The sequence below is a fragment of the Scatophagus argus genome, chromosome 21, assembly GCF_020382885.2.
Source record: "Scatophagus argus isolate fScaArg1 chromosome 21, fScaArg1.pri, whole genome shotgun sequence".
In the NCBI taxonomy this organism is placed as follows: domain Eukaryota; kingdom Metazoa; phylum Chordata; class Actinopteri; family Scatophagidae; genus Scatophagus; species Scatophagus argus.
In genome coordinates, this window is record NC_058513.1 from 15,333,522 (window position 1) to 15,361,068 (window position 27,547).

At 40.7% G+C, this 27,547-nt stretch overlaps 1 protein-coding gene across 2 annotated transcripts in view; it reads right to left on the reverse strand.

The window, feature by feature from the left end:
* ttyh2 (tweety family member 2) overlaps positions 1-27,547 on the reverse strand; it is a 52,481-nt gene that overhangs the window by 11,948 nt on the left and 12,986 nt on the right. For both annotated transcript variants that reach the window (XM_046376220.1, XM_046376221.1), the window contains exons 3-6: positions 17,867-17,978; positions 10,109-10,329; positions 7,395-7,490; positions 760-832 (exon numbers count right to left, since the gene is read on the reverse strand). In XM_046376220.1, the coding sequence (XP_046232176.1) occupies positions 760-832; positions 7,395-7,490; positions 10,109-10,329; positions 17,867-17,978 (502 nt within the window). The remainder of the gene's footprint in view (positions 1-759; positions 833-7,394; positions 7,491-10,108; positions 10,330-17,866; positions 17,979-27,547) is intronic.

The following is a 27,547-nucleotide window of genomic DNA, read 5'->3' on the forward strand; positions in this document are numbered from 1 at the left end:
CGAACCAGTGACCCTCCGATCACAAGCCGCTTCTCCATCCTCTCGGCCACGGCTGCCCCCCGTTTTTTTATGTGTCAGTCCATAACAGAGCAAAATACAAATTATTCACCTTTTCAGCAGGATAGACTTTAAAAGCCACGACTGGATCCCAGTTGTCACAATCCTTGACTTTGAATCAAGTTGTTCATGCTTGTATAACGATGCTGACAAGGTGTGGATTTGGGATTTTGTTCTTTTGTTGGTATATTTTTGGAGGTGTGCCGTTTCACAGCACAGATCAAAAGCGCATGAGGTGACAGAAAGACAAACCAAAAGCAGAGGTTGAGATTGGGCAGTCAGATGACACTGAATTGCTGCAATGTGTTTCTAGCTCACACACATTTTACTGAGATTAATTTAAATTTAGGCTAAAAAATTAGATTAAAGCAGGAGAGGCTGGAAAGGCCCTGGATTAGTGGCTATGCAGCAAATGCATGCAGTCATTTGGATGGGAATTGTTTTCCATCCTTTTGTAATGACACTCTGTAGATCTTTTAGAAGCATTGGTGTATAAATGCAGGTGTATGCACATGTGCAGCAGTGTATAATCTTCTCCTTCACACTCACAAACTGAAACACATTTATCAAGTGCAGTGTGCGTGTAGGTAAATCAATTTATCACCACTGTCAGGCAAGACAAGAACTGATTGCAGGCCAGTTTATGCTGGTTTACATTGGAGTACGTCAGCCAGTGACGGGTGAGAAAACGAAGCAGCTCACCACAGCAGTGGCCAGGTCAGCTCCCAGGGAAGTCCAGCTGAGGACCAGCGTCAGCACTCCGAACACCATCATCCTGCAGGGACACAAAGAAACAGCAAGTTCAGAGTGCAGCTCGGGACAATAATCATTGAGTCAAATGCAGATTGACTGAAAACCTCAGCCAGCAGGATGTGATGGTTTGGGAAAGCTGGGCATTTATCAGAATGAAGTGGAGTTAGTCATTTGTCGAGCCTGAAACCCAATGATTAATGATTTACAACACTTATTCCACATTGCCTTAAGTTCTTTCCAATAATCTGTACTGATTGTAAAGGCTGCCGTTAATTAATTAACATTGTCAGAAAAGTGGAGAGAACCCAGGGTCATTTTTTAGGACCCAGGGTCATAATATAGTATTTACAGTATTGTATGTTATTCTCCTCACTGCCCAGAGGTGGTGCTGTTTGTGTGTTTCTTTATTCTGTTTCTGGAGCCGCAGGAGGTTGATGGTCATTGGTGGGTACGTAAATTGATCGGCCTTTTAAAACGGAGCTGTCAGCATCTGCGATGAACTCCATTTTCTCCCTGTCTCCCAACATGACCCAGCTGATTGTGATTCATGTGCGAACTTCGTACTGCAGAAACCTTCGAGCTGGATATATTTTTGTAAATACCATAAATAGTCCTGTGCTAGCAAGCAGTTCAGCTAATGGTACAGGTGGGAAGCCCTTTCATTTTGCTTCATTTTTTCTCTTCAGGTCACTGAACTGGATTTTCTTTTGTTTTATTTTGTGAACAAGGGAAGTTAGCCCTGGCTTTAACTAGATCGTTTTTGTTTGCTATTTTGCTCTATGCTCATCCTGACATTTTCTTGATTTTATTGCAAGATAAATTGAAAGATAAACCCATTTTGCTTTGGACTGCATTTTGTTGTGAACTGGTCGCTCCGAGGGAGCTGGGGAAAGGGAACTTCATTGTTGTGCCATGCACAGCTTCCCCCTTGGCTGAACGTAACAGTTGATATTGCAAAACTGCTACTAAACAGATGCTGCTTTATAGATAATAATATTCATTTAAAGTTGTGTTTGTGTACATCTTAAGTCCAACATTCACTCTCTCTTTGCTCTTATTTGTACTCCATCAACACAAACATACTTCAGGGATTGTAGCTGCTAAATGCTGCACAATGTTCCTCTGCCTTGTGTGAACTAGACGCCAACTAAGGCCTGGCATTTGAGAGGTTGTATCAAAACAGGAAACTGCAAGCTGGGAATATCAAAACAATGTGTTGAAACATGTTATAAAGGTCTGTAGTGCAAGGTACAAGTGGCAGAGGTGCTGATAATGGGTTCGTCACCACAAATGAGTCCTTTAACATCCAAGTACCATAGTATTAGCAGTAGTAATTTAAAATTTCATAAACATGAAAGAAATACCACAATGTAGGATGCAGGACCAAATGTAATATACAGGGATAACAAATGTGTGGGCCATCTCAAAACTAAAGCACAAAAAGCTGAAACTGTGTTAATGTCGTTATCAGCAGCCTACAGAGGGAGTACAGTGTCACAAATAGAGCTATTTTCACAACAGTCTCTACCATTGAAAGGAAATGGAGTGAGCCCCGAGGGTCAGGAGTGGTGAGCTCATTGGCTTGTCATCAACAGAAAAAGTCAGAGGTTATGTTTATTACTGTGGGAGCTGATTCTGCAGCCATAACACGCAGCTGCAGAGCTGCGGCTTTATGAACCGAGGAACGAGCATCAGAGCATATCCACTCCGCTGGCATACATTCGATTACGGCCCCCTGGGTGGATGGCTGCTCCCTGCACCCATAAGAACATAAAAATGTGGTTTTGTTTTTCCAGTGGGCTCCCTCCCCGATGGTCTCATGGTTACAGAAAATGACATCAGAGACATGACACAATGAAGGGGGAGAGATGGGAAGATTTGGACGAGCATTTCTGCATGGAGGGGACGTGCCTGTCTGTGTGTGTATGCAATAAGACAGAAGATCAATGCCTATTAAAAGATGAACACTGGTCCTATCATATATCGTCTCTCGTTAGGTGAAATAATCTCCAGGGAATCTGATGAGCTCCTGCTGATATAAATATTGTCGCATTTTCCTGATATTCCGCTTACAGCATGTCAACCCACGTTTACATTTAATTTGGGTATGCGTGTCCAGGCCCAGGCCACCTTTCAACACACTGAGTGTGCTGAGAAGATACCGAGTTCCCAACACCGAATTTACAAGCCACCTCTTGTCCGAACTCATTCTTCCTGTATCTTTTATTCCCAGTTCCTTACTCTCTCTGTTCCCTCACCACTCTCTCCCATATCTTTTCTCTGCCTTCTGCCACCCTCTTTATCTCCTTCCTTCTTTTGGATACAAAGCCCCTCTCACAAGCCCTGACACTTACCAAGGAAACAGATAAGGACTCTGTGAATTCTTGCTTTCTTTCCTATCTTGATTTTAAAATGGAAAGCAAAAGTTGCTCCACTGTCTTACTGGTTCAGGGTGGTTTGCCACAGTAATGTTCGTATGTTTCTCCATACGGTTGCATGGAAAGCTGCCCAGTATCTTTTCTGAGAACAATACATAAGTACGTACTAAATGTTTCCATACATTTTTGCTATTTTTGTCTCTACCACTTGTTTGTGTGCATGTATCTATCACACATACATTTATGGAAGTGTTTCCCAACCACTGGCAATCTGGGGGGTGGGTATCACATATTTGGACTTTTACATATTTTATGGTTTATTTGTTTTTTTTTCTTGAGAAATACTCATCACCTCATTAAGCTCCTAAACATCTGCTCCAATGAAACAAATTGAGCAGGGAAAATATGTCTGTGAACTGCTCTCAGATGTTTATTGCTTTGTTTTAAAAGGTCATGAGCTAAAAAGGTTGGGAACCACACAGCTGATGTGTCTGCCAGGTCGTGTCTATTTGACAACTTGTTGTTGCAGAGTTTGTGACACTGGACTGCATGAGATTCTTTAACTCTGACACTGGATGACTGGATAAATGGGATAAATGCCCTCTGATCGCCCCCTCAGTGCTGGCAGGTCACATCCAGACCAAGTGCAACTGTATTCGGTTTTGTGCTCTGGTGAGCAAAGGGGATTTGCTGAGCTACACGGAATAACAGCAAATCGGGTGTAAACCTGACGCAAAGCACATCAAGTGAAAAAGTCACAGAGGCCAGCGAGCAGGGCAAATACACCCACCAAGGATGAGGTCAAGTCACTCTGAGTTAAATCAGTGGGGGGAAGATATTCTTGTTAGCTGAAAAAAAAGAAAGAAAAAAGCTGAAGTCTTTTGCTGTTAACTGCGATAATATCAATGCAAAAGATATGGAAAGTGATGGCTTTCTATATGATTATACAAAGCACTGTTGTACTATATGTGTCAATTAAAACCAAGTGAAATGTAAGTGATGTGACCTTCAAAGCACAAACGCAGGAGACATGGGAACATATCACCAATTAGTTTGCCATAATAACATCATTCACTTAACTTCTAATTTTGGCATCACAGACACCATTAGGCCAAACAGAATGCACATCATCATACTGTGTTCATGTGTCTAAAGCAAATCATAACGGCTTCCTCAGATTGTGTCTTTGACTTGCAATCGAGATAAAACTGGACACATGGACTTAAATCACGTAATGATCGTTTGGCTCCTTTCCTAACAGCACAATTGTTAGTGGTTTGTGTGCTCACTATATACTGACTTCATGTATACTAGAAGAAATTGTATCCTTGTCATATCACTTTACAGCACTGTGCAATCTCCTCAAAGTCTTAGCTTTAGCTTCAGTTGATATGATGATGACCATTCAGCTTCTTTTCAAATTAACAATCTGTTTTGACCTGGATTTGCAGCTATTCAACTGTGGCCCTGCTCCTCCAGCTGACTCAATGAATACTAAAGTGACTCATCTCCACACATATGATTTCTGCATTTAGTAAACCATGTAGACCATGTTAAAAGGTCATATACCGGTATATATACATTTGCACACGCACGCACCCACACGCACTGAACTTCAGAAGCACAAGTGCATTTCCCTGTGGCACACCATAAATATATGGTTAAACAGGTTAACTTTGAGCTTTGAAAAGGCTGAATTTTGAGAAGGTTGAGCCCTTTCTTCCTCAACAGAATTCAAAGCATTTCACTGTCATGAAGTTTATATGTTGCACATCTATATTATTCTCCAGGTATTTCCACAATGGTAGTGGGACTGAAATGAACTGAAGTTACTGGTTTCTTCTGTAAAACTGTTTTACACCCGGGGCTTCTACTACCACCTCCTTTCTGCAGGCAGTAAATATATAGATTTTTCTTCCATTTCCGTTTACTTTAATTTTGTTTAATTATAATTTCAGCGAATCCCAGTCATTAAATGACAATTCTTCTTGTTCATGCAATCTTGCAATCTGTAACACTGAGCTTGGAAATGGGCTTATGTTGTACGTACATCGTGACATTTTAAGGTTCAAGTCACCCAAAAGATGCAGTGTTTTGTATTCAAGCTCTGAAATGTCAGTTGTCTGAGATTTCTGCTGATAACAATGGAGGTGCATGGAAAATTTGTTTTGCAGTGGTGAAAAATTCTGCAGCAACACAAACCAAGAACAAACACACAAAAAAATCCAGATAAGAAACGCTGACAGGGAGGTCTTTGGATAGCTCTCCCTCTCACACGTGTGGGCGTATCTTCTTGTCTAAGCTGTTACTGTGTGTCACGTTAACTTCGAGCCAGCCAGTTATAAGCACCAGGAAGAGTCGGTAGGCCCTCGGAGTGTAATCTGCTCCCGAAAGCCTCCAACCACTTCCACTCCGCTGGAAGAGGGCCTGCCTTGGGAGGGCAGACACTCTTGACACTGACTCATCTTGTGTGTGCAGAGTGGTGGGAGGATGAGGTGGGGGTGGGTTTGTGGTTAGTGGGGCAATTTTAGTGCGGCTCACACCCTGAACTGACTGATTGAGAGAGACGGAGTGAAGCTCTGCTGGATGAATGGAAGGTGGATTTCATGCCCTGTGAAAGCTCCTTTACAGCAGGAAGAAAAATAAATAAATAAAATAACATTCCAGGGGAGATGGATACACTTAAGCTAAGGAGATTAAATAAAAGCAGAGACACTACTTGGATACACTGTGCTGTACCATACATACAGTACAGAGCTTGTGTGCAATGTATCATCATTTGTCATATTTCGGTTTAACTTGTATTATGATGTGTGGGAGCGTTTTTATATAATTCTGTCATCCCAACATCCCATTTCATTGAAATTTACTTCACTCCTTGCCTGTTTTTAAAACAAAAAATATACTGATTCGATTACTGTTTCCTACCTAAATGTAATCTAGATTACATTATGTTTGGTTATGTTTTGATATACCCAGCCTTTATTTTCTTTCTTTTTTTTTTTTGCTTTCTTGTCACTCCTAAAAGATAAAGTCAATAAAATATTGATCTGGGAAAAAAGGTCTAAAAATACAAAGCTGAATAATTAATGACATGCCATACAAGAGTCCGTATGCAGTGCGGTGTGTCTGTTATCGAATGTAATTCATGACTGAAGCTGTTTAAAGCAGGTCGAGTGTTAAATTGGAATAACAATCATCAGGAAGTTACATTGCTGATAAAATCAAATGGCTCAGCTCACATCTGTCCACAGCTCTCCTGTCCAATTTGTAGAGCAAAGCTATTGAGACGGCAACACTCTAAGCGAATTCAACCTACCACTGGCAAAGCTAAAAGGGCAAATGGTGAAACACAAGAGAACTATCAGGGCAGTGTTTGCACAAGGACGTGATCCAACACTTAGCTGCCTCGTTCACTGGCAATTTCCCACGGGAAGAGAAGAAACTGCTGCCTCCAGTTCCCTCCGTCTACATCAATTTATGCTAATTCTAAACAAAAACTAAAGGTATCGTATCTGTTGTTCCTGTTTGATATAAAGGATTAAAGCAAAGCAAAGCATGGATCATGTTGCTCTTGTAAATAGAGACACCAGTTTTTAAAGCTTTCAGCCTCTTCGGTGCAGGTGGTCTTTCATATCTACATCAGATTAACTGGAAGAAAAACTTGAGGTTCGGTCTGGGTTTAGCCATGAAGAAGAACAAGTTTTTTTGCCATTAAAAATTGCACGAAATGAACAAAAGTATTGGGACGTATCTCTTAATTATTCAGTTCAGTGTGGCATGGGGTCATGTTTTGGGGTTGGGCTCAGTCCCTGACTTCCAGTGAAGCCAAGTCTTAATGTTTCAGCATACCAAGATATTTTGGACAATGCTTCCAACTTTGTGGCAACCGTTTGAAGAAGACCCTTCTCTAATCTAACATGACTTTTCATCCATAAAAACAATGATTAGATGAGTTTGGTATGAAAGAACTTGACTGGCCTGCAGAGAGCTCTGACCTCAACCGCCCCCCCACCCCCCCAATCACCTTTGGGAACAGGAAGTCCTTGTTGGTGTAATGGTCAGGTGTCCCAATACTTAAGTGTATATGAGAAAACAAGAAGATAAGAAAATCACACATAAAAACCATAACGTGCAACAGATTGCTTTTGCTAAAAAAAACCTATAGTTCTCGCAGCCCAGTTTCACAGGGCGAGTCAGACTCACGTGGTGAGCAGCCAGCGAGACTGCTTGGCCAGCCCCAGACAGGCCAGCAGGCAGATGATCAGGTCCACAATGAGGAGCAGCAGGTAGGTGAGCCACCTGCAGAGACAGACGGAGACAGAAAATTAAACTGCTTCTGTTCAATGCCTGTTTTGGCAAACTAAGAAGAGGTTGGTTATTCCAGTTACATGTAACCTGGGTCTTACTGGTGCAGTTCTTGCCCTCATTTTTATCAGGAATAGTAACACTGTACTTTATGATCTCCAGTTCTTAATTTATTTTGGAAACATTTGTTGTAACATTTGTAGAAGATCTCAACATCCCGACAGCAATTGATGAATCAAATGCCCTGACAAACAGAAAAAAAAATGACTGGACGAAATGACTCAATCAAATAACTGGACGACTTGTGTGTTTACCCACTCACACTCTGCCCATGCCCTCACTGCACATAACCACATAACCAGTCTTCCACAAGGCTCAGTGGATATAGTACTAAGACTATAAGCAAGCTTTTTGCACAAGAGAGAAAGTGCAGCCAAAACATGCTTGACAGCTGTGAGTACTGATATCATGTTAGGTGTTTTCTTACACGTAAATGAGAGATGAAGTAGCTGTATGACAACAATATACTGGACTGGATGTTACCAACTCCATTTTAACTTATTAAAGCGCTATGACTGAAGAAATGGCTCGGAGAAAACAAATGGCAGCTAGAAGCCAGAAGGGTAGTGTGTCCCACTTCTTTGCCACCTCGACAGATGCACAAACTGTCATCTGAGGTGTGTGTGAGTGTGTTGTGCTTGAGGCTACACTCCTGTCCATCACTGCCCTCCTCAGTGTATCCATCTGTTATGTGAACAGTGGTCAGTCTGTGACCGGACACAGAGAGCCTGTCCAGATGGTTAATAATGCCTGGACTCAAATCCATATGGCTGAATGGTGTATGCTGGCAATAAACTGTGGGGGGGGGGGTGTCAGGTGTATCACCTTTACACTCTGATCTCTCTATCTATATATTTAATAAAATTAATCTCTTTACTTCTATATTATCTCCATCACTGTTCATCTTTTCTTTATCCATCATATCTCCTGCACCCTTTACTCCACATGGACATGCATCAAATGAAATAATGAATAAATACAACAGAAATGGTACAAATATAGTCCAAAAGATATTAAAAATCCAACAAGTAATTTAAAAATCCATTTTAAAACAGTTCAAGTGATGTAGATTTTGATCCTCAGTATCAAATCTACATTTACAAACAGAGTAAATATCTAACACAGTGAAAAATGTGCGAGTATTAAAAAAATAAACAGAACATGTTTTAAGGTACCTGAGCGTCGAAATTTAAAATGTTTCTTGCAAAAAAAAAAATGTATGTAAATGTAAAATGTATTTAAATTTCAATGTAGAGAGGGAAAATTATACTAAAGAATGAATGAGAATAGAAAGAGTGTTAGCTTCCTGTTGAAATGAATTTGGGCCGATTCCTTCAGCGAATGTTGGTCTGCATCAGTGCTCTGCATTTTTGTGATTCCTTAAAGTAATATGACAAACACTTGTGAGCGAACATGAAGGGTAAAGAAAACATTGCAGTTTGAGTACACTGAATCTAGATATCGAACTTAAACACGGACACACTTACAGTTTTTTAAAGCCAAATCACTAACTGTGCAAATACACACACACACACACACCTGGCCACACATAAACTATCTGTTGTGGTGGGACAAGTGATAATGAGACCATTAAAAGCTTACGATGTCCGCCTGTCTTCTTCCGGTCTGCCTACTCTGTTAGCACTGAGCTGTGTGGAGTATTGAATTATCGGCAGAGCAGAAGAATCACATTACAGATCAATACAACCACACCAGCCTGCCTGTTACTGCAGACTCGCATAAATACTCATCAAGGTAACACAACTGGCCATACGTCGTTTCTCTATGATGACAAGACAATAAAAGCTTAATGGTAATGAGACGAGAAAGAAGATAATGCCTCTCAGTGGAACGCAGTCGTTAAGGCTGTCATCATTAGGGTAGACGTGATGTAAGTATTGATGTAACGATTGCTCATGCTTTAACAGGATTCCTCTATTTTCAAGCAGAGCCATGACTGCAACAATCTTCACAGCGGCGTAAGTGGATGATCCAACACATGCAACCACATTACTTCATCCCATCCACTAAATATCATGTGATATATTCAGGTCACTACATGCAAAATGTAACTACTGACACATGAATTATCTATTTAGTTACATGTTCAGCTGACAAAAGAGACATGATATTATAAACTTAAGTGTATCTGCTTAAGTGTATTTTTTGCTTGTCTCTAATAAGCAAATATATCTATGTTTTACTTTTTTATTATTTATACATGACCATGTATTATCCTTCATGCTCACACATTAAAATAAATCACCACAGTGATGGTAATTGTAAATCTGCTTTCTACTAATTTGTATTTAGAAATGCATGTATACATTTTTGCCTCCAAAACAAACTGTGGATGAACTTTCTTGTTCAGTATTTTCATGGAACCAGTAAACGATATCTAACATCCTTAATGTTGTCTTCTCAGCTCTCAGATGAGTAACATGTTTTTCTCCAGTTTAACTAGAAACCTGCACATCTGTAGCATCACCTGCATTGTGCCCCTGGCGTTCTGCGCCGCACGAGCCTGATGCCTCTGCTTTTTTGTTCCTCACCTGTAGTACTCAATGTTTGCTGTTTGATCAGCGATGGATGCCAGGTCCACTTTAGCCTCCTCCCAGTCGGGCAAACCAAGCAGTTGTTTGATCACGTTGTCGGCCATCTGCTGCATGAACTGCAGGGTCTGCACGTAGTCGCCCCTCGTGGCAAAGATCTCGTCCAGCCTTGCGAGGTGCTGGTGCAGGTTGCTCTTCATGCTGCCCATGGTGCCAGTCACCTGGAGGGCGTAAGAGGACAGAAGAAGGTTTAGTTGAGTGGTTCAATGGTACTGAGATCGGATTTGGAATATCAAACATGAAAGTCAAGAGTATCAGTTTAGAATTATAAAACGCATTCAGCATGAAATGAAGAGTTTTTGCCTGATGTATAGAGGATATGTACGGTAGTTAAGATATGAGTGTATGTGGCACACAGTAATCCAAACTCATAGGATTTCTTGCTATCTGCTTAGAGGACCAGGTCCAACTGCGCCCAAAACCTTTTCTGCAGCTGGTTGTAGCAGAGTGACTGTCACAAAAACCTGGAGGTTCGATGATGGCACAGCTCCTTAGCTTACATCCTCCAACGACAAAATTTACATCGCGCAGAACCTTGCGGACCCACAGCAAGACAGTGAACAAGGTGATCATTATACCTGCTTAACATCAGCATCAGTGCTAGCATTGCCACTGTGAGCATATTAACATGCCGATGCCTCCCAGAGCAGACGGAAAATCACTTATTCAAAACTCAATCCATGACATAATTAAATGAACAATTCATGAGCTATAATACGCGTTGATAAGTAACAGGTAAAATAATTTGTGAGTGAGTAACAATTTGGCAACAGTAAGGCACAAGTTTTGTACAGCTGGCAGGAGTACAATGTACCAATTTGAACAGATAATAATGTTTTCATATCCTCAGCCTCTTATACTAAAATAACACTTGTCAGGCTCAGCACAGAACGGTGTCCTTCTCACAACCTTTCTGGCTGTGAAAGTTTGCCAAAAAAGCACACTGGCCAAAGGTGAGATTAGCCTTAACATGAGGCCGGTCTGTGTTGCCAATCAGCAGCAGAGCAGAGAGAGGATAGAGGGGCCCGAGTGGGAGCGCTGGAATACTGAATGTGGGTGTCGGTGAAGAGGTCCATTTAGAGTAAACAGTTCAGCTTGGAAAACAGCCAACACTGGAGAGCTCAGAGGTGAAATAGTAGGGTTGCTGGTGCTGTAGTTTAGTATTCCATGACTGCTGCTGTTTGTCAGAGATTTTTTTCTAAACTGATACCTTACTAATGACACTGACAGTTTATTTACTCGTTTAAGCCATGTAATCAGATAGCAACTAATCAATTTCCCAGAGGAGAGTGTGATCCTCTAAGGCAAACAGTAAAAAACTAACACAGTCATTTATTTTTACACATCACATTTTTTATCTTGTTGGCCAAATACAGCAAGAACAGATTATGTGTGAAGAGTGAACATCTCCTGTGTGGAAGCTAACCCTTTTCTTGGGTTTAATTACTCTGTGCTTTTCTCGAAGGGAGAGGTTGTTTACAGGGAAATGGCATTCAGAGACATCCTGCTATTTGATAATTAAAAAAGGGCAATAAATGCTTTCATTCAGCTCTGGGTACTTGACATTCACAGGAGAGAAAACTCATATTGTGGCTGCGTTTGTCAGGGATGGGTTTTGCTGAAGCTGAGGCGAGGAGAGGTTGGGTGGAAGTAATTAGTTGGGTTTGCATTCAAAGTGCTGCCCACACTAGATGGCTGCACACAAGGCTGAATGTCTACAGTCACCCGGGCAGCTCTGTGAGGCACGGCTATGCTTTGAGCTAAATGCTAACATGCTCACAGTGACAACGCTAACATGCTGGTGTTTAGCAAGTAATATTTACCAGGTTCGAAAGCTCCAGGCTCACCAAAATTTTAATACATTTTCTTTAGGGACCTTCAATAGCAAATAGCATTCAGCCTCTTTCGTGCAACACAAACCTCATGGTGGCGCCAAAGAAAAAGCCAGGGGATCAGTTTTGATTCAACCTCTTGAGACCATGAATGTGTGTACCAAATTTAATGGCCCAATTGGATGGCAGATTCACACTAAGAATATTCTTGCTATGGGTTGACGGTGCTAAAAAAGCTTCACGTGTTTGGAAATGTAGTCTCTCCACCTAGATCAAAAAGAAAAAAAAATCACCTATGATCATTATTTCACTGACAGAAATCATTATACATTAGCACTATGTGTAGAAGCTGAAAAACCGGCTGTGGAGACCCCAGTAGCAGTATTACAAAAGACAGTGAAATGATCTATCACTGAGAAATGACTCACTTTTCAACAAAGAAAATATTAATCCTTCAGAATTATTGTCAACATGTTATAATCACACAGTGGCTTTAATATTTTAGATGACAAAAAAAAAAAAAGAAACGCACCAAAGCAGACAGCGAGATCACAGTCACGGCCCTGTGGTGCTCTGCATGTTATCTGATCACTCATCAAAACTGCTTCCTCCACAGACTGAGCAGATGAAATCGCAGATGAGAAATGAAGGCATCTATCTGAGCGTTGCCTCCTATGAGAGAATCTTATCTAAAATGCCTGGGGAGACGACCAATCCAGCTCATCTCTTCTCCATTTTGGCCTGATCCTCGCCGTGTAAGTGATCCGCACCGATCAAGAAGATATGAATCCTAGTTGCTGTCTTTTTGGTCTTTATCACAGGATAATGCTTTGAGGGCACGGAGAGGCGCTCTCTGCCTCACATCTCTAAACAAACAAATTGCAGTGGATTGTGTTTGGTGCAAAGCTACTTTACTGTAGGGTATTCATTTCTACACACAGGAGGGCTTACAACACACAAAAAACCACGAATCGCAAATTGTGAAAAATTACATAACTGTGACAAATGACAAGTGGCCTTGGGCCGAAAAAAAGGTTCTGTCAAATTCATCGTTGCTTGAGGAAAGGGAAGAAAATATAGATCATTGTTATGTTAAGATTCTTGTTTACTTGTATTCATTTTGAAATGTGTGTAAGCCTCACATTCTTACTTCCTTGCCTCATTGACTGAACTATCGAATGCCAAAATCTGACCTCTAATTATTTATTATTTTTTTAAAATTTGCACAGAGGCTTAAACTCAGTCCTATCCCATTTAATTGTATTATCATTAATAAGAGTTAATATGGCAAGATCAGGATTAGGTTCTTTGTTCAATTATCTGTGTGTCTGAGCCCCAGTATTACAATATTCCCTCTCAGGCTCCACAGAACATAAATCCCACTTCCTTCACTAAAATTGGATCTCTATCTTTAAGTCTGTTTGGGGCTGGTATACAGCCTGGGAGAAAGTGATGCTTCAGAGGTGACTCTTGGAGAACAAAATAAAGAGAGCGTGGACAGAGAGCGTCCACCTCAGAGTTGAAACAGAAAATCTCTTTCCAAAGTTTTCATGTTCCTTCTTGTTTGTCTCCAAAACAGCCTAACTTGGGATCTTTTACAAAGTATGTGAAAGACCAACCGATTGCACACACAATTCCTCATCCCACGTCTGCACTGAATTCTCAGTCAACGAAACAATTTGCACTGAATTTAGCTGTTGAGCAACAATCCAACTATTTCTACTCGTCCCATAATTGCTTGATAAATAACGAACAATGAGCATATTTGTTCAATGAAAACAAAGGTTGATATATAGGATTAGACCTTTTTTTCCCCCTTGCTCTACCTCACTGTCTCTGCTTGATAGTGCAGAGACTTTCTTTAATTAAAATTGAATGAGGGAGCTAGAGCATGAAATGGAACATGGGTCTGAAGTGCCTCAGCAACTCGGGCACCCCAAAGATAGACACCATCTTCATCGCTGGTTAATGACGCTGAGCAGAACATCTCTTTAAAAATATATTCTTTCCTACCTCTTTTTATCCTCTCGGGTACTTGATGACCACAGAGCTTTTCAGAGGTTATCCTGCACAGGGACTTGCAGGTGTTTATAGGTTTGTTGATAAAACACAGAGCAAGCATTAAATCGAGACCTTCGCAAAACTCAGTGGTCCACACAGTGAAGGAAGGAAGTGGAATTGTCCCGCTAAAAATGGTTTGCTTTAAGTGTTTGAATGCACAACCAGATGACAGCAGTTCCAACAACTCTATGAATGTCCGTTGTTCATTTCTTATGGGAATTCACACAGAGGAGAGGCTGCCCATCCAGTCATGTGAGGGTAAGGAAGTTATATCCAGAAGTACTAGTGTCAAAATAGTTTTACATTTGCACTCAGGGAAGGCAGCTGCTTAACAACTGAGGAGAAGACTGAGTGTGTGACAAATTTCTCTCCTTTGTGAAACAGCACACTCCTAACTACAACAAATTGTAGGGTAGAGGAGAGATGAAGATACACATCAACTTTCTATCTATTCTCCATCACTAATCTGAGCTCTGCCACACAATCTGTCTGTTGATCACACACTTTATTTACTTGACCTCCTTTTGAGGTGTGCCATCTCTCAGAAATCTTTTATTTTCCTGGACAAAAAAACAACAACAGACTGTGAACGTGCATGTGCACAGACACACACAGCATGCAGGCTAGCAGTTAGCACTGCCACCTCACAGCAAGAAGGTCTGAAGTCCACCTGGTCCCTTGGGGACTGTCTGAGTAGAGTTTCTCCACATTTTGGTGCAAATTCCCTCCCGTATGAAAAAAGAAGCGGAGAAAATTCATCACCATCCCACTCTGTTATAATTTGACCTCTCCCAAAACCCATTCAGTCAAGTTTTGCAATTAATAACCATTCCCTCATGTTATGAAAACCTTATTAATTTGTATCATTACAAAAAGCTTATTATGAGGATGCTGTGGAAATACGAATGTTTGTGATTAAGCAGTGGGCCAACTTCCAAACTGAGTTTGAGTTCTGGCCAAATGTGCTCAGTGACTGACCCAGACATCAAACCAGTCCAATGGGTGACTGCTGGCTGCCAAAACTCTTACCCAGGACCCATCTCAAAACAATAGTTATTATTACTGTAGCTAAATACTTCAAATGTCACATCAGGTCTATTACAGCATAGAAAAAAAACATCTGCTTTGGCCAGTGCTCAGATTTTACAGCCCTTTCTTGTTGCTTGGAAGTAATGTCTCCAAATTGTAGCTCAGTCAGTACGAAATTGCTTTGTTTAATGCACATGATCACTATGAAAGACGATGTGTTTCTGTGTGAGAGAGTGTGTGTGTGTGTGTTCATGAACACATCATAAGCATATATTCCAGACCGTAACTAATCAAGGTCTGAGACAAAAAAAATAAAAAAACATCCACTGATAATGAGTCCAACTTCCTTCCTTCCACCTCTTGTATACTGATTCCTTGGAAGCAGACTCACTTCTTAACTTTCTTGGAACTCAGCTAAAAGGCATTTGTGTGGGCCAAACGACAGTGAGGCCTTCATTGTCAATGGTTTCAATACTTATTTCAATCCCGACTCTGCCAATCAGACAGGCTAGCATTGCTCCTTGTTCTTCACTACCAAATGGCTTTGTCTCCCAGGCTCATGGTTGATTAGGTGGGGGGAGTCTGTGAACTGTGTGTGGCACACTGGGCTCTTTGTCCTACTCGAGAACCAGACTCCTTAACAGTCTATAGCAGAGTGAAATGAACTCACTCACGCACACACACACAGACGAGCATGCTGACACGTACAAGATGAACTAAAATAAAAGTCAACATGTCCAATTTTGTGTTTGCACGAGTTCACACATCTCAGAGGTGCACGCTGACAAGTTTTCAGATATGCTGTATGTTAATGATTTATCTCCTCTTGCTAATGTGACTTTGACAAATGAATGTGGTAAAGTGCTTCACGAGAGCAGACAATCGGTGAACGAGTCATAGTATCTCGAGATGCATTTACCTCTGTGCATTAATGCGGTACGAGCTTAACATGTGATGAAATGGGGTAAATCAAAAAGGTGTGCAATTGTTAGCTGGTTAACGCACATCATGTGAAAACTAATCCCAACTGACAATCTCTTCTCTACTGCCCTTCCAACATCAGTAACGTCGGAGCTCTTCCATGTTTCTGCTTTACATTATTTATAAAGTGCACCAATCACAGCCAGACAGCTAAAAACTGACTCTCCATTAAAATGTAAGATTGCTGTTCTTCATCATCAGCTTGAGAAGTCCTCACACAGTGCTGCAGTGAGTGAGCCGTGGGCTCTAAACCCTCTCAGCAAAGTGTCTATTACTGAGGCCACGTCGAGTCACCACACTAAGTGGCTCGCATACGACCACATTAATCTCCATCAACACGGATGGAGACTTAATCCCTACTCTTTGACAGTAAGTCACCCAGGATCTGCACTGGCATCATCACAGGACCACTGCTGGTTGCGCTCCGCCAAGACACAGCTAATGTTTGCAAATACTAGGGAAAAAATTATTATCTTGTTTGTCACGGTTTCAAATCAAGTCTCAAATTAATCTTTGCAAGTCGAAAGTCAAGTCACAAGCCAGGTCTCAAGTCAATCCTCAAGTCAATCCATACAAATCGAAAGGTCATCTTTTCATGTTTTGAGCCCATCTTTCCAAGTCTTAAATCATCATGTGTGTGTCTCAAGTTAATCTTTAAGTCTGTAGAAAAGCTTTACAAGTCTCAGCTCTATTGTCAAGTCAGTTTACATTAACCTGCAGAGGTTTTCAGTCAAGTCTAAAGTCAAGGTGTAGAAGTCACAAGGAAAGATTCAGATCAGTCTGCACAAGCCTCAACCAGGCATGAGCATTAATGGTGTCCTCTTCAGCCAAGCTGTTAGCTCCCTTAGTTAGCTTAGTTAGCTAACCTCTCATCTACAACTAGATCCATTACCTTCTGATCAGTCGTACGGTATAAAATAGGTCCAACATGAAACTGTTCGCAAAGAAGTCTGTGGATTATTTGAGTAACAGTGTCATGATTTCTGGAAAGAGAATGATGAAATGAATTAAATGAATTTTTGGTGCTTTAAGCACCACAAGTCAAGTGTCATCTTGTTCAATTATATTTGACAGAAGACAGACATTTTTACAGCCAATATCTCCAAAACTCAGTAACTCAGCAATGCCTAAACAATCTAAATGCATAAATTACACTACAGGTAAAAGAAAAAAAATACATAATTTTGATTTTGGGGTGAACTGTCCTTTAAATGATAGTGATGCCAGGTTGAGTTTGACATTTGACCAAAAGCAGAAAAAAAAAAAGCCTTGTCATTAGTGTGAAATTTGCAGTTTGATTCGGTGTGATGAGCGTCTCCCAGATGGGCAGTGGGCAGATAAAAACAGATAAGGATCATGCATACATACAAAGACACAAGATGACACTTTATTTCTGCTGTGGCCATGACGGGTAGGAGAAGGTGGAGCAGGGATGGTGAGTGTATGTGTGTGTGTGTGTGTGTGTGTGTGTGTGTGTGAGTTTTCTGTCTGAGAGGAACAAGCTTTTGTGTGGAGATGCTGTCAATTTGTGTGCAGCGGTAAAAAGCTGTAAAAAGACCATAAAAACATTTAAAGGCATACTAAATTGAGTCCTCTGGGCTTTCTTCCTCTCTTGAGTGTGTTTTGTGTGTGTGTGTGTGTGTATGTGAATACATCACAACCAGCTTTTCTGAAGCCTTCATGAGCTGTTTGTTTCTCGCTAGGTGGATCTCTCACCTACAAACTGTGTGTGTTATGAAAGGGCACAACGTGAACTGAATGCTTTCGTATATGAGGAGGTCTGTGTTTCACCTACCAGACTGTCCACACCGCCCAGCGTGTGATTGGCATTGTACAGGGAGTAGGTCAACTGGTACACGCCGTCATTGGTCTCACTGTTGCCATAGAAACCCACACCCACAGCGACGCTGCGGAGAGAAAAGGCACGGAGGGACAGGTAAGCCTTTGTTAAATTAATGAGAGGAACAGAGTACAGCAGCGAGCATCGCCGCTTGGCTTGTAAATCCCATACGTCCGAGGTGATGTGCTTTTCAGCCACTGAATTCAAAGTTTGTCAGCTTCAAAGCCATAATTAGAAGCCTTGCTGAATTAAAAATGAATGCATAACAACCTGAAAATAAGGATTTCCTTTCTGTAGTAAAATACTGTTTCATCCTGCGGCAGATACATACTAACTACAAGGAGTGTGGCACAACATAAAACTACACAACATTTTATGAATATTTCATGTCTTATTTTTCACCATGGGCATTTGGGCATTATCATAAAGTAGTATTATCTATTTTTTTTGTTTACCAACCCTGACTTTTGGATAAACAGGGAAAAAATCAAAAGTAACAAGGCACTTTGGGACAATCAGACAGAAACGTTATTTTGTCCCTTCAATAGTTAATTGTCAAGGTAAACATAGTGATTCAAACAGACTGAATGACAGTAGATTGGAAAGGCAGAGCTGCTGTGTGTGTGTTGGTGGGAGCATCTTGGCGACTTCACAGACAATTAAGGCTGTGGGAGAGACAAAATTAGACCCATTCAGAGTTTGCGAGTCTTCCATAAAATGTTTTTGTGCTTCACATTTAACCACTGTGTCCAACACAAAGACTGATGTGTTTCTTTTACCTTTTGTACAATGTGATAAAACATTGTTTTACGAAAAAAAACAAAACATCACGATTCATGACTAAAACTGAAATCTGTGTTTGGCGAACCCCGTTTTGATCGACATGTTTATGCAAACCTCAGAACTGAATGGTTCACTACAGCAGGCAAAACAAATATTCTGTATCTATAGAGAACTGAAGCAACGAGAAACTGTTTACATGTCTGTGTTCATTTATGCCAACCAGAACTTCCACAATACAATGTGTGTGCATAATTTGAAACAGTTTTTGCATATTTAGTCATCCAAGGATTTCATTTGTTCAGATGGAGCATTGGCACAAACAAAACACCACCAACATCAACGCACACTCTTAAATGGTCTCTCTGAGCTCATTCTTCCCCCTAAGATGCTGTGGCACAGTTTAGCCACATGATGAGATTCGACAGCAGCTGGGAAATCGTTCGCTCTACATAAACCCTACATGTGGTTCAAGACAGCGATGTTACATCAGGGCTTGTGTAAAGAAGGTCACAAGCCACACCTGTACAGCAAATAAAAATAGTTCTGATTCAGTAAAATGAAAGGTTTGCTGCTGTGTTTTATAGCAGAAGTGGGCAGCCTCGTCTGAAATAAAGACCAGCTATGTTAACATCAGAGGAAATTATTACTCATTTATCACAAAAAACATTAACCTCCTTGGGAAACAAGTCCCTAAATGACACAGCAAAGGCCATTAATGTACTGTAATGAGTAAGGCTTTTGGTTAGACCATCACACAACCACACAAAACTGATCATAAAATGAGATGCAGTCAGGATCTGTAAGAACCTCTGCTGACATATTTCCCGAGGGAAACTATTCACACACTGAGTCGCCAGTTTATCAAGTGCACTTAATCCAATCCGATTCAACATCCCTGCAGTGGATCCTATTTTTAAGATGCTCTTCATTTCCATAAGTGTCGACTGAGCTTAACATGGGCGACAAATTAAGAACTTAACAACTTGTAAGGTGTCAAGTGTCTTAGTAAGGTGTTTGGTCCCCATGGGCCTCCAGGCTCATTGAAGTGCTGCTTGGCTGAGATCCTGCACAAAGTCTGAAACTCCATGTGAGTGATGAACAACTTTCTTCTAAAAGCATTACCTCATCTGATGTCTTGATGGTTGGGGGAGAGTACCTCCAAAGCCTGGTTAAACTGGTTTGAGATCTTGTGACTATGCAGTACACAATTCACAGAATTTTCAATCTAATATTTTGTATGAGGCATCTTCCAATATTTTTGTTCAGGGCCAATACTGACAAAAAGAAATTAAGTGGATCTTAGTGTCAAAATTTAGAATATCCAGCGATGAACCGAAACAAAGTACAAGCATCTGCAATCATTGTTTACCCACAAATTTATTCATTTTTTTCCTTTGACTTCATTATTTATAAGCAAACACATTTCAGTATGATGAAATAGTTTATCAGCAGCAAAAACTATGTGCTGAACGCTGACCTCTCATCTATAAGCTTCATTGCTGTAGAGCTGTTGTGCTGGATAACATTCTATAGTTACCTCATACTCAGACTGACACAGAACTCAGGACATTATCTAATAATCAATGTCAGTTAATATAAAACATGGAGGATCACTGCTCCCTGGAGTTGAGCAGATGCAGCATATGGCTATTTCAATTTATTATCAAAGATCAATAGTTCATGATCTCATTATTTCTACAAGGTTTTATAAGTATGGGGTTTATGGTCCCATAAACCATAAAACATCAAGATTTAAACCATGTGTCTATCACTTTCAGCTCCCCATTTCAACCAAATGTCCACTACTTCTGGTGTTGTCACCATTTATCCATTAGCATATAGTTAAATATTTCAGCTGTTAAACGATAAATCCATTATTTAGCTAAATATTTCAACAATTTATCCATTACTTCCATGACTACAAATGTCATGTATCCATTATTGTTACTTTTAGCTAACATTTCAACTACTAACTGATTGGGAAACGCTATAAACCACCACTGTGCCATTACAAAAGGTGCTTCAGATGAAGGCCAGAGTCAGGTCAGATCAGTGCCAAAGGAAAGGTAAGCAGGAGTCGGTCTAATTGAGACCGAGAACAATATCCTTAACCTTGTGGAGTCCTCCCCGATGCTCTGGATGAGTGTTAAGCAGGAAAGACGGCCTATAAAGCCACAGTGGACAATGTTTCCCGCGGCGTTCGGCTGGAATCGCCGAAGCCTGACAGAGCTGCTGTAGCTGTGCAGCAGTGTGATGGTCAATACTGAGTGCAGCGTTGAGCAGAGTAAGGGTCCACTTGGCTAATTAATACAACAAGGACACACTCTCATTAACTGACCCCCAGCAGGTAAACAACCCACTCTGCAGGTTTTAACATAACCATCATGGAAGAAGGGAAAAGAAGATACATTAAATACAGAGCAGACATGAAAAATCAGTTTGTAGAGAAACAGGAAGTGACAGACACAGAGCAAACGAGACAGACGGACAGTGATGCAAGCAGACAGTGTATACTGTGTACAGGGAGAAAGAGACGGTTTGCAACAAACGATAAGACACTAAAGCAGAGAGCAAGACAAAGGGACAAAACAGAGCAAGACAGGAAAGGAAAAAGCAGAAAACAAATAAAACACAAACTGCCTTGCCTCGTGCACCCACATTTAATATTAATGCACTGATGATGATTTATTTGTTGGATGTTTTTGTCCCTCACCAAAAAAAAAATCATCTACAAAAGAAAACATACCACAGGAGATGCAATCCTTTCATCTGTCTAAACAGATCCTTTAAGGCCGCAGCCACAGAGAACATTTTGGATAAAAGTAAGGAGAGAATCAAAGATTTCTTTGAACCATGCAGACTTTTTAAGGGTAGAATATAATTGATATAAGGAAACTAGTTAGGACAGATAGGCATGTGCAAAGAGAGAGAGCATCTCTCCTCTTCTAGCCCTCTTTCACTCTCTCAATCCTTCCAATTCCCTCAGAGCTTCTCTCTGAAATATCTATAGTCTAATCCAAAGAGAAAGAATATCATAGATTTGGGGTGGGCATGTACTGAGCAAAAGTCCAAACTGTCATGTTGATAAATGACAAAGTGGACAAAAGACATTGAAGAGAATGCAGGAAAGGAACCAAAAGCTTTAGCCTGCAGCAGAAAAATGCCCTTAGCCACTATGAATATATTCAGTCATGTTTGAGAGTTTGCCCCTGAATGGCAGCAATGAATCTCCTGAGATGACAGATAGAGAATTTTAGATTTCACTTTGCTCTCCTGAAGTCACAACAAGGACAATCCCAAAATTCCCCCTCATATGCAGTAGGCCTATAATATAAAACATAAATAGTCCCGTTGTAAAATTTTCATGCACATGTCTCTTTTCAGAGCTAGAAAACTTCCAACATAGTTAAATTAAGGCCTGGGATGGAAAAAACAAGTAATAAATCGTCAGCTACTAAAAATAAATGACCCCAAAAAAGCCACCACTGCTGGTGTGTTTTTATTGCTGATACTGTAGGCATCCAATAAAAAGCTGCTCGTGTGCCAGAGCATTTCTATACGAGATCCAATGGAGGACACTGATATCATGTAAACAGACAGTTTATCTGGCTTCCTTTATTTCTCTCTACCTTTCTCCGTGTCCTCCATCCTCATTCCCACTTTCTGATTGGCAACAGACACCTATCACAGCGATAAACAAACACAAATAAATATTTCCAGGAGAGGAAAAGAACTTCTGCTGTCCTTATGAGAAAGTCTGCGCAGTGTCTCTGCCGCCTGTGTAAATCAAGCCCACTTGGAGTACAATGAAGAATACTGACAAGGCTTGCCATTAAAAGTATTTTACATTTTCATTTACTTCCCTGCCTACATCAGTCAGTCAAAAGTGACCGCAAGGCGTCATTAACCTCAGCTCTAAAGTTACTGGCAAAACATAATGATCCCTTGCATAGCTTAAAGCTGAACAAGTCCTCACAAAGATGTGTAAAGCTGTCACTGACCCCACATGTGTTTTATGACTACTTTATGGAACAACCAGAAGGAAGTTTTAGTCCAGAAGTCCAAAACTTTGCAGTATAGAAGAAACAGTCGTCTTATCTTGTGAATAGATTAATAAATACTTGGTGTTGATTGTTGGCCTGTGTCCCTTTATCATATTTTGTATTTTTTGATTAGTTCATACGTGTGAATCAGTTATTTGTGGGGTTTTGCACGTGTGAACATACTTCCCTCAAAGTGCCCCTTGAGAAATGAGGTATTCGGGATTGTTTGTCCCATCATGGGATCAATATGTTTAGGCTGAAGCACACCATACTGAGAGGAACTGAGGACACCGTAAATGTTTAATGTACATTCAAGATTTAAGATCTAAGATTAATTTTGCAATCTGCTTTGGAAATACTCTACTTAATTATGTTAATTTCCGAGAAAGCAAAATTGCGTTAGAATTCCAAGTCTGAAATCAATTAATGCCAAACTATTATCGTAACATTATAAACTGTAATTCATGATAACTGTATTGTTGTAAACTGTATCAGTATTGTACGTTACAGTCCAGATGTTCCCGGCATGAGCAGCTTAAGAAGTTACAGTATAATTTCACAGTTAATGTGCTTCACTACGGCAGGCCTGCAACCACAGCTGAGTGACATCTGCTCCCGTTTCACCATCGTTAATTGGGATGGACATCACGGCGTATCCGCTCCAGCCACTGTCAAACATAATTAGAGTGGAGGATTAGAGGGAGACTTTAAGCAAAGACAGGAGGAAGAGGGGGAGACTGGAAGTAAAATAAAAGGATAGTGAAGAGAAGTGGGGAGGAAAACGAAGCCAGTTTTCCCTGTTCCAAGTCCAACACAAAATCCAGTGGGACATCACTCTGGCATATCCTCCAGATTGACATAATCAAAGTTGGGAATCACATGAAGGAGAGTTGATTTCCCACAGGATGTTTTCCTTGCACTTCGTTCGTCTCACAATATTAATTCTTACAACTTATCAAGTCCTGCCACGTAAGATCTTTAAACGTACTGCAGATCAAAACATGCTGCTCTTATGGGACTACTGTTGAGATAAAAAAGATTTGTGCACATGAAAAAACGATTTTCGAGTTACATGCACACAACATATTTCCCAGTATTTTCACAGTATATAACATGACAGAAAGTCAAAGTCTGCTCTTTAGTTTTGTGGTCTTAAATAGGATGGTGACTGCACAAAATGAGTTTGGCAACACACTGAGTCATTGTTGATACATGAAGAGGTTAAACATGTGAAAAGTATGGAATTTATGAAGAATGGGGTTGTTTTCTGGCGATTATATTTATAGTCTGTATTTCATTATATTTAGAACCAGCCTGAGGCCTTGTTACCAACCATTTTTTTGTCAGTCGCACTATTTCGAGCTGTAATTCCGCCCCCAACAAGACTGCCAACCGCATCTGTACTGTGCAAGAACATTAGGTTTGACATACAGTAACTAATGGGGGTGGGGCTTAACGAAACCACAAAGTCTTGAGGCGAAGACGCATTTCAAAGTTTAAAATCTTCCGGTGTTCAATTCAAAATAAGCATCCAAATCTGTCAAGTCAAAATGCAACCAGACTTGAATGTACTGTATGCAAATACTGTATGTCATTACACAACAGCACCCACAGCTCCTGTCTTCCGCCAGCTGCTGCCTGCCGCTGTATTTTCACTATTCTAATTTTGATTTTGCAACATAAATCTTTAATGTGAGGCGACATTTTCAGAAAGCGCACATGAATGATTAAGTGAAGACTGTTTGACTTGGTGGGAACAGAAGCCATTAGCAGCCGTTAACCAGAGAGAAGCCACTGAATAAATGTGAGCAACATCAAGCTAAGTGTTGTACGATTAGTGTTTTAGTGATGCTTTTCCCGAGTGGTAATTCAAAGGTTATTTGACACACAGCATGTTCATCGTCATGCTTTTATAGAACAGCGTTTAGATTGAAAGGGTGAAATATTTTAAATGTTTCCTTTTGAATTCTGGATGAGGTCTTTTTGTGTGACAAGCATTTATATTCTTTTTCCATTTGCACTTAATTAAACTGTGCTCAGTAGCTGTGGGCAGTGGAACATAAATATGTCAAAAAAGAAAGGTGACATAAATAATCATTGTGATTAATAAGATAAGATAAGATGATAAGATGAACTTTATTGATCCTGCAGTGGGGAAATTCACTCACAAGAACAGAAAGAGTGCAAAAAGCAAAAAGTGTGCAAAAACAATTACAAAAAAATATAGAAGTAAAATAAATTAACAATTTACAAGTACAGTAAACACAGTACAATATACAGCTATATACAAGTCCTCATAAGGAAGGAAAGGAGGACCAGACCATTGAATGATGTAGTCTAACAGCAGTGGGAATGAAGGAGCTGCTGTAGCTCCTTCCTACACTGAGGGTGTAGCAGTCTGCCGCTGAAGGAGCTGCTCAGAGCCTCCACTGTCTGATGCAGAGGGTGAGAGCTGTTGTCCATGATGGATGTCAGCTCTCACCCACCTCCTCCACAGAGTCCAGTGGGCAGCCCAGGACAGAGCCGGCCCTCCTGACCAGCTTATTTAGTTTCTTCCTGTCCCGGTCCGTGCTGCCCGGTCCCCAACAGATCACAGCATAGTGAATAGCAGAGGCTACCACAGAGTCATAAAAAGTCCTTAGGAGGGCCCTGCACACTCCAAAGGCCCTCAGTCCCCTCAGAAGGTGGAGGCGACTTTGGCCCTTCTTGTACAGGGCATCAGTGTTATGTGACCAGTCCAGTTTGTGGTTGAGGTGAACACCCAGTCTGTCCACTATCTCAGTGTAATAGAGAGATGGTACAGAGCACAAGCTTTAGCCTGCATAGCTGAGCATTCAGGATATTTTACAAAACCACGAGACCGCCAATTTCCCATTCCACAATGAACCTCTTCTGAAAAGAGACAGAAGTACGAGAAGTACGAGTATACTGCTTGAGACTTAATTTAATGATACACCCTGCTTTCTAAACATGACTGTCACATGGCTGAAAGAAGTATCCACTCTAGCGGCAACAAATTCAATTAGCCAGTTTGTGGGAGAGCACATTTCACTGAGTGACTTAACAGGTTCTATCTGAAAAAGTGCTGACTGACTGTGTTACACTGTTGGAATCTTTATGACAGGCTGTAAGCGAGTCTTCACCCCTATAGTTTGAGGGATGTGATGGTTATTGTTTGTCAGCTGCACTGAGGGTTGATTTTCAAAGCTTGACACTGCAGCAGAATATTAACAGAATGAAAAGTTAGTAAAGTAAAAAAATAATGAGCTGCTCCAGGTTGTCTGTGTACCAGCTAACGGCTATAAAAATGATATCATTAATCTTTACCGAAGCTAAATATAATGTCATTTCACATCAGGAAAGTTTTCAGTTCACCATAGACTTGATGAGATCCAGCAGCCTCAAGCCAAAACAAATCACATCCAGTGCAACGCTCCTCACTATGAAATCTGATGGCAAACACTGGGTCAGATATCATCTTAAAAATAAGGTAATATCTCTCCTCCTCTAAAACATCCTCATGCCATTCATTTAATTAATTTTGTGAACAAATCCTAATGCATAAGACGTGAGGAAGAAAGCTTGAAATTCATCATAGATTATTATTTCTTCTGTCTTCTGAGGGTGACACAAGAGCTGCACTAATGGGACCCATGAAAAATGTTGTTTCACTCACCAGTGGTAACCTGCTTTTTGTTATGTGGGTTGCATTATTCAGCCAGCGATGTAAACAGGTTTTTTAAAATAGAACAACAACATAAATAGGCTACGCTTGATAAACTTTATAGTCTGCTGCTTCAAGCAAGCACAAAGCTGGAGGAAATGTCATTTACCAGTATTGTAAGGGTTCGAAAAAGAGACTTAGACAGTGTGTGGCATTTATCTCATACTGCACTGTGTATAATAAGCCTATCTTCCTATATGTCATGTTTCTATTTTGTTTTGTCAACTTTGCCACATCCTGTTCACAGGTTCAATGCAATGTTGTGAAGAGATTCGTCTGCTAGATGGCTGTCACAGGCAGTAATGCACAATCAAACTTGCACTTCGTCAACAGAATATTCATAATATACCCCCGTCAGGATGCTGCCGGAGAGTCAGAACGCTAAATAATGCTATTTTGTTTTAAGCCAGTGTCAACGCAGGCCTGGTGAATTATGAAATGATCAAACCAGAGGCAGCAGCTTATCAAGCAGTTGTTGAAAAACACATGTCCACAATGATGTTCCAAGAAAAACACTGCTTGTATAAACAGCAAAAACCTTCCAGTCAAGTCAAAAAACATTTGGTTTTCGACCCACAAATCATACAAAAATATAAGTTCAAGGTCTATCAGAGAGATTTCATCCACCTCAACCACATTAGTGTCTTCACAGAGGTAAAAGAGTCTTAGCCAATACAGATCAGAGACTGGTCTCATTAGAAGACAGGAAATAAGAAGCCAACGCTCTTGAGAATCCAAACCACAAGCATCTGCAGTACTGCTAATAGAAGCTTAGGGTATTTCAAACGAGAAGTGGACTGACGCTGAAAGAGAGAACCTGAACACCTTGAGAATACAAATGGGAAAACAGAAACAGACAAACAGACAGAGTACGGGCAAACATACAGAGAGCTTGTGCACCATGAACTAATAAGCATAGCTCTCATGCGGGAATACAGAATGTGCAGAAACAGACTGGGAGTCGCTGCAGAGAAAACATCCTGCTGTTTACAACTCCGCGTCAAGAATACCGAATGAGTAAAGAAAATGGGAGAACAAAGTGTGGACTACAATCAGCAGTTAACCGTAACATCTAGATCCTCTCAC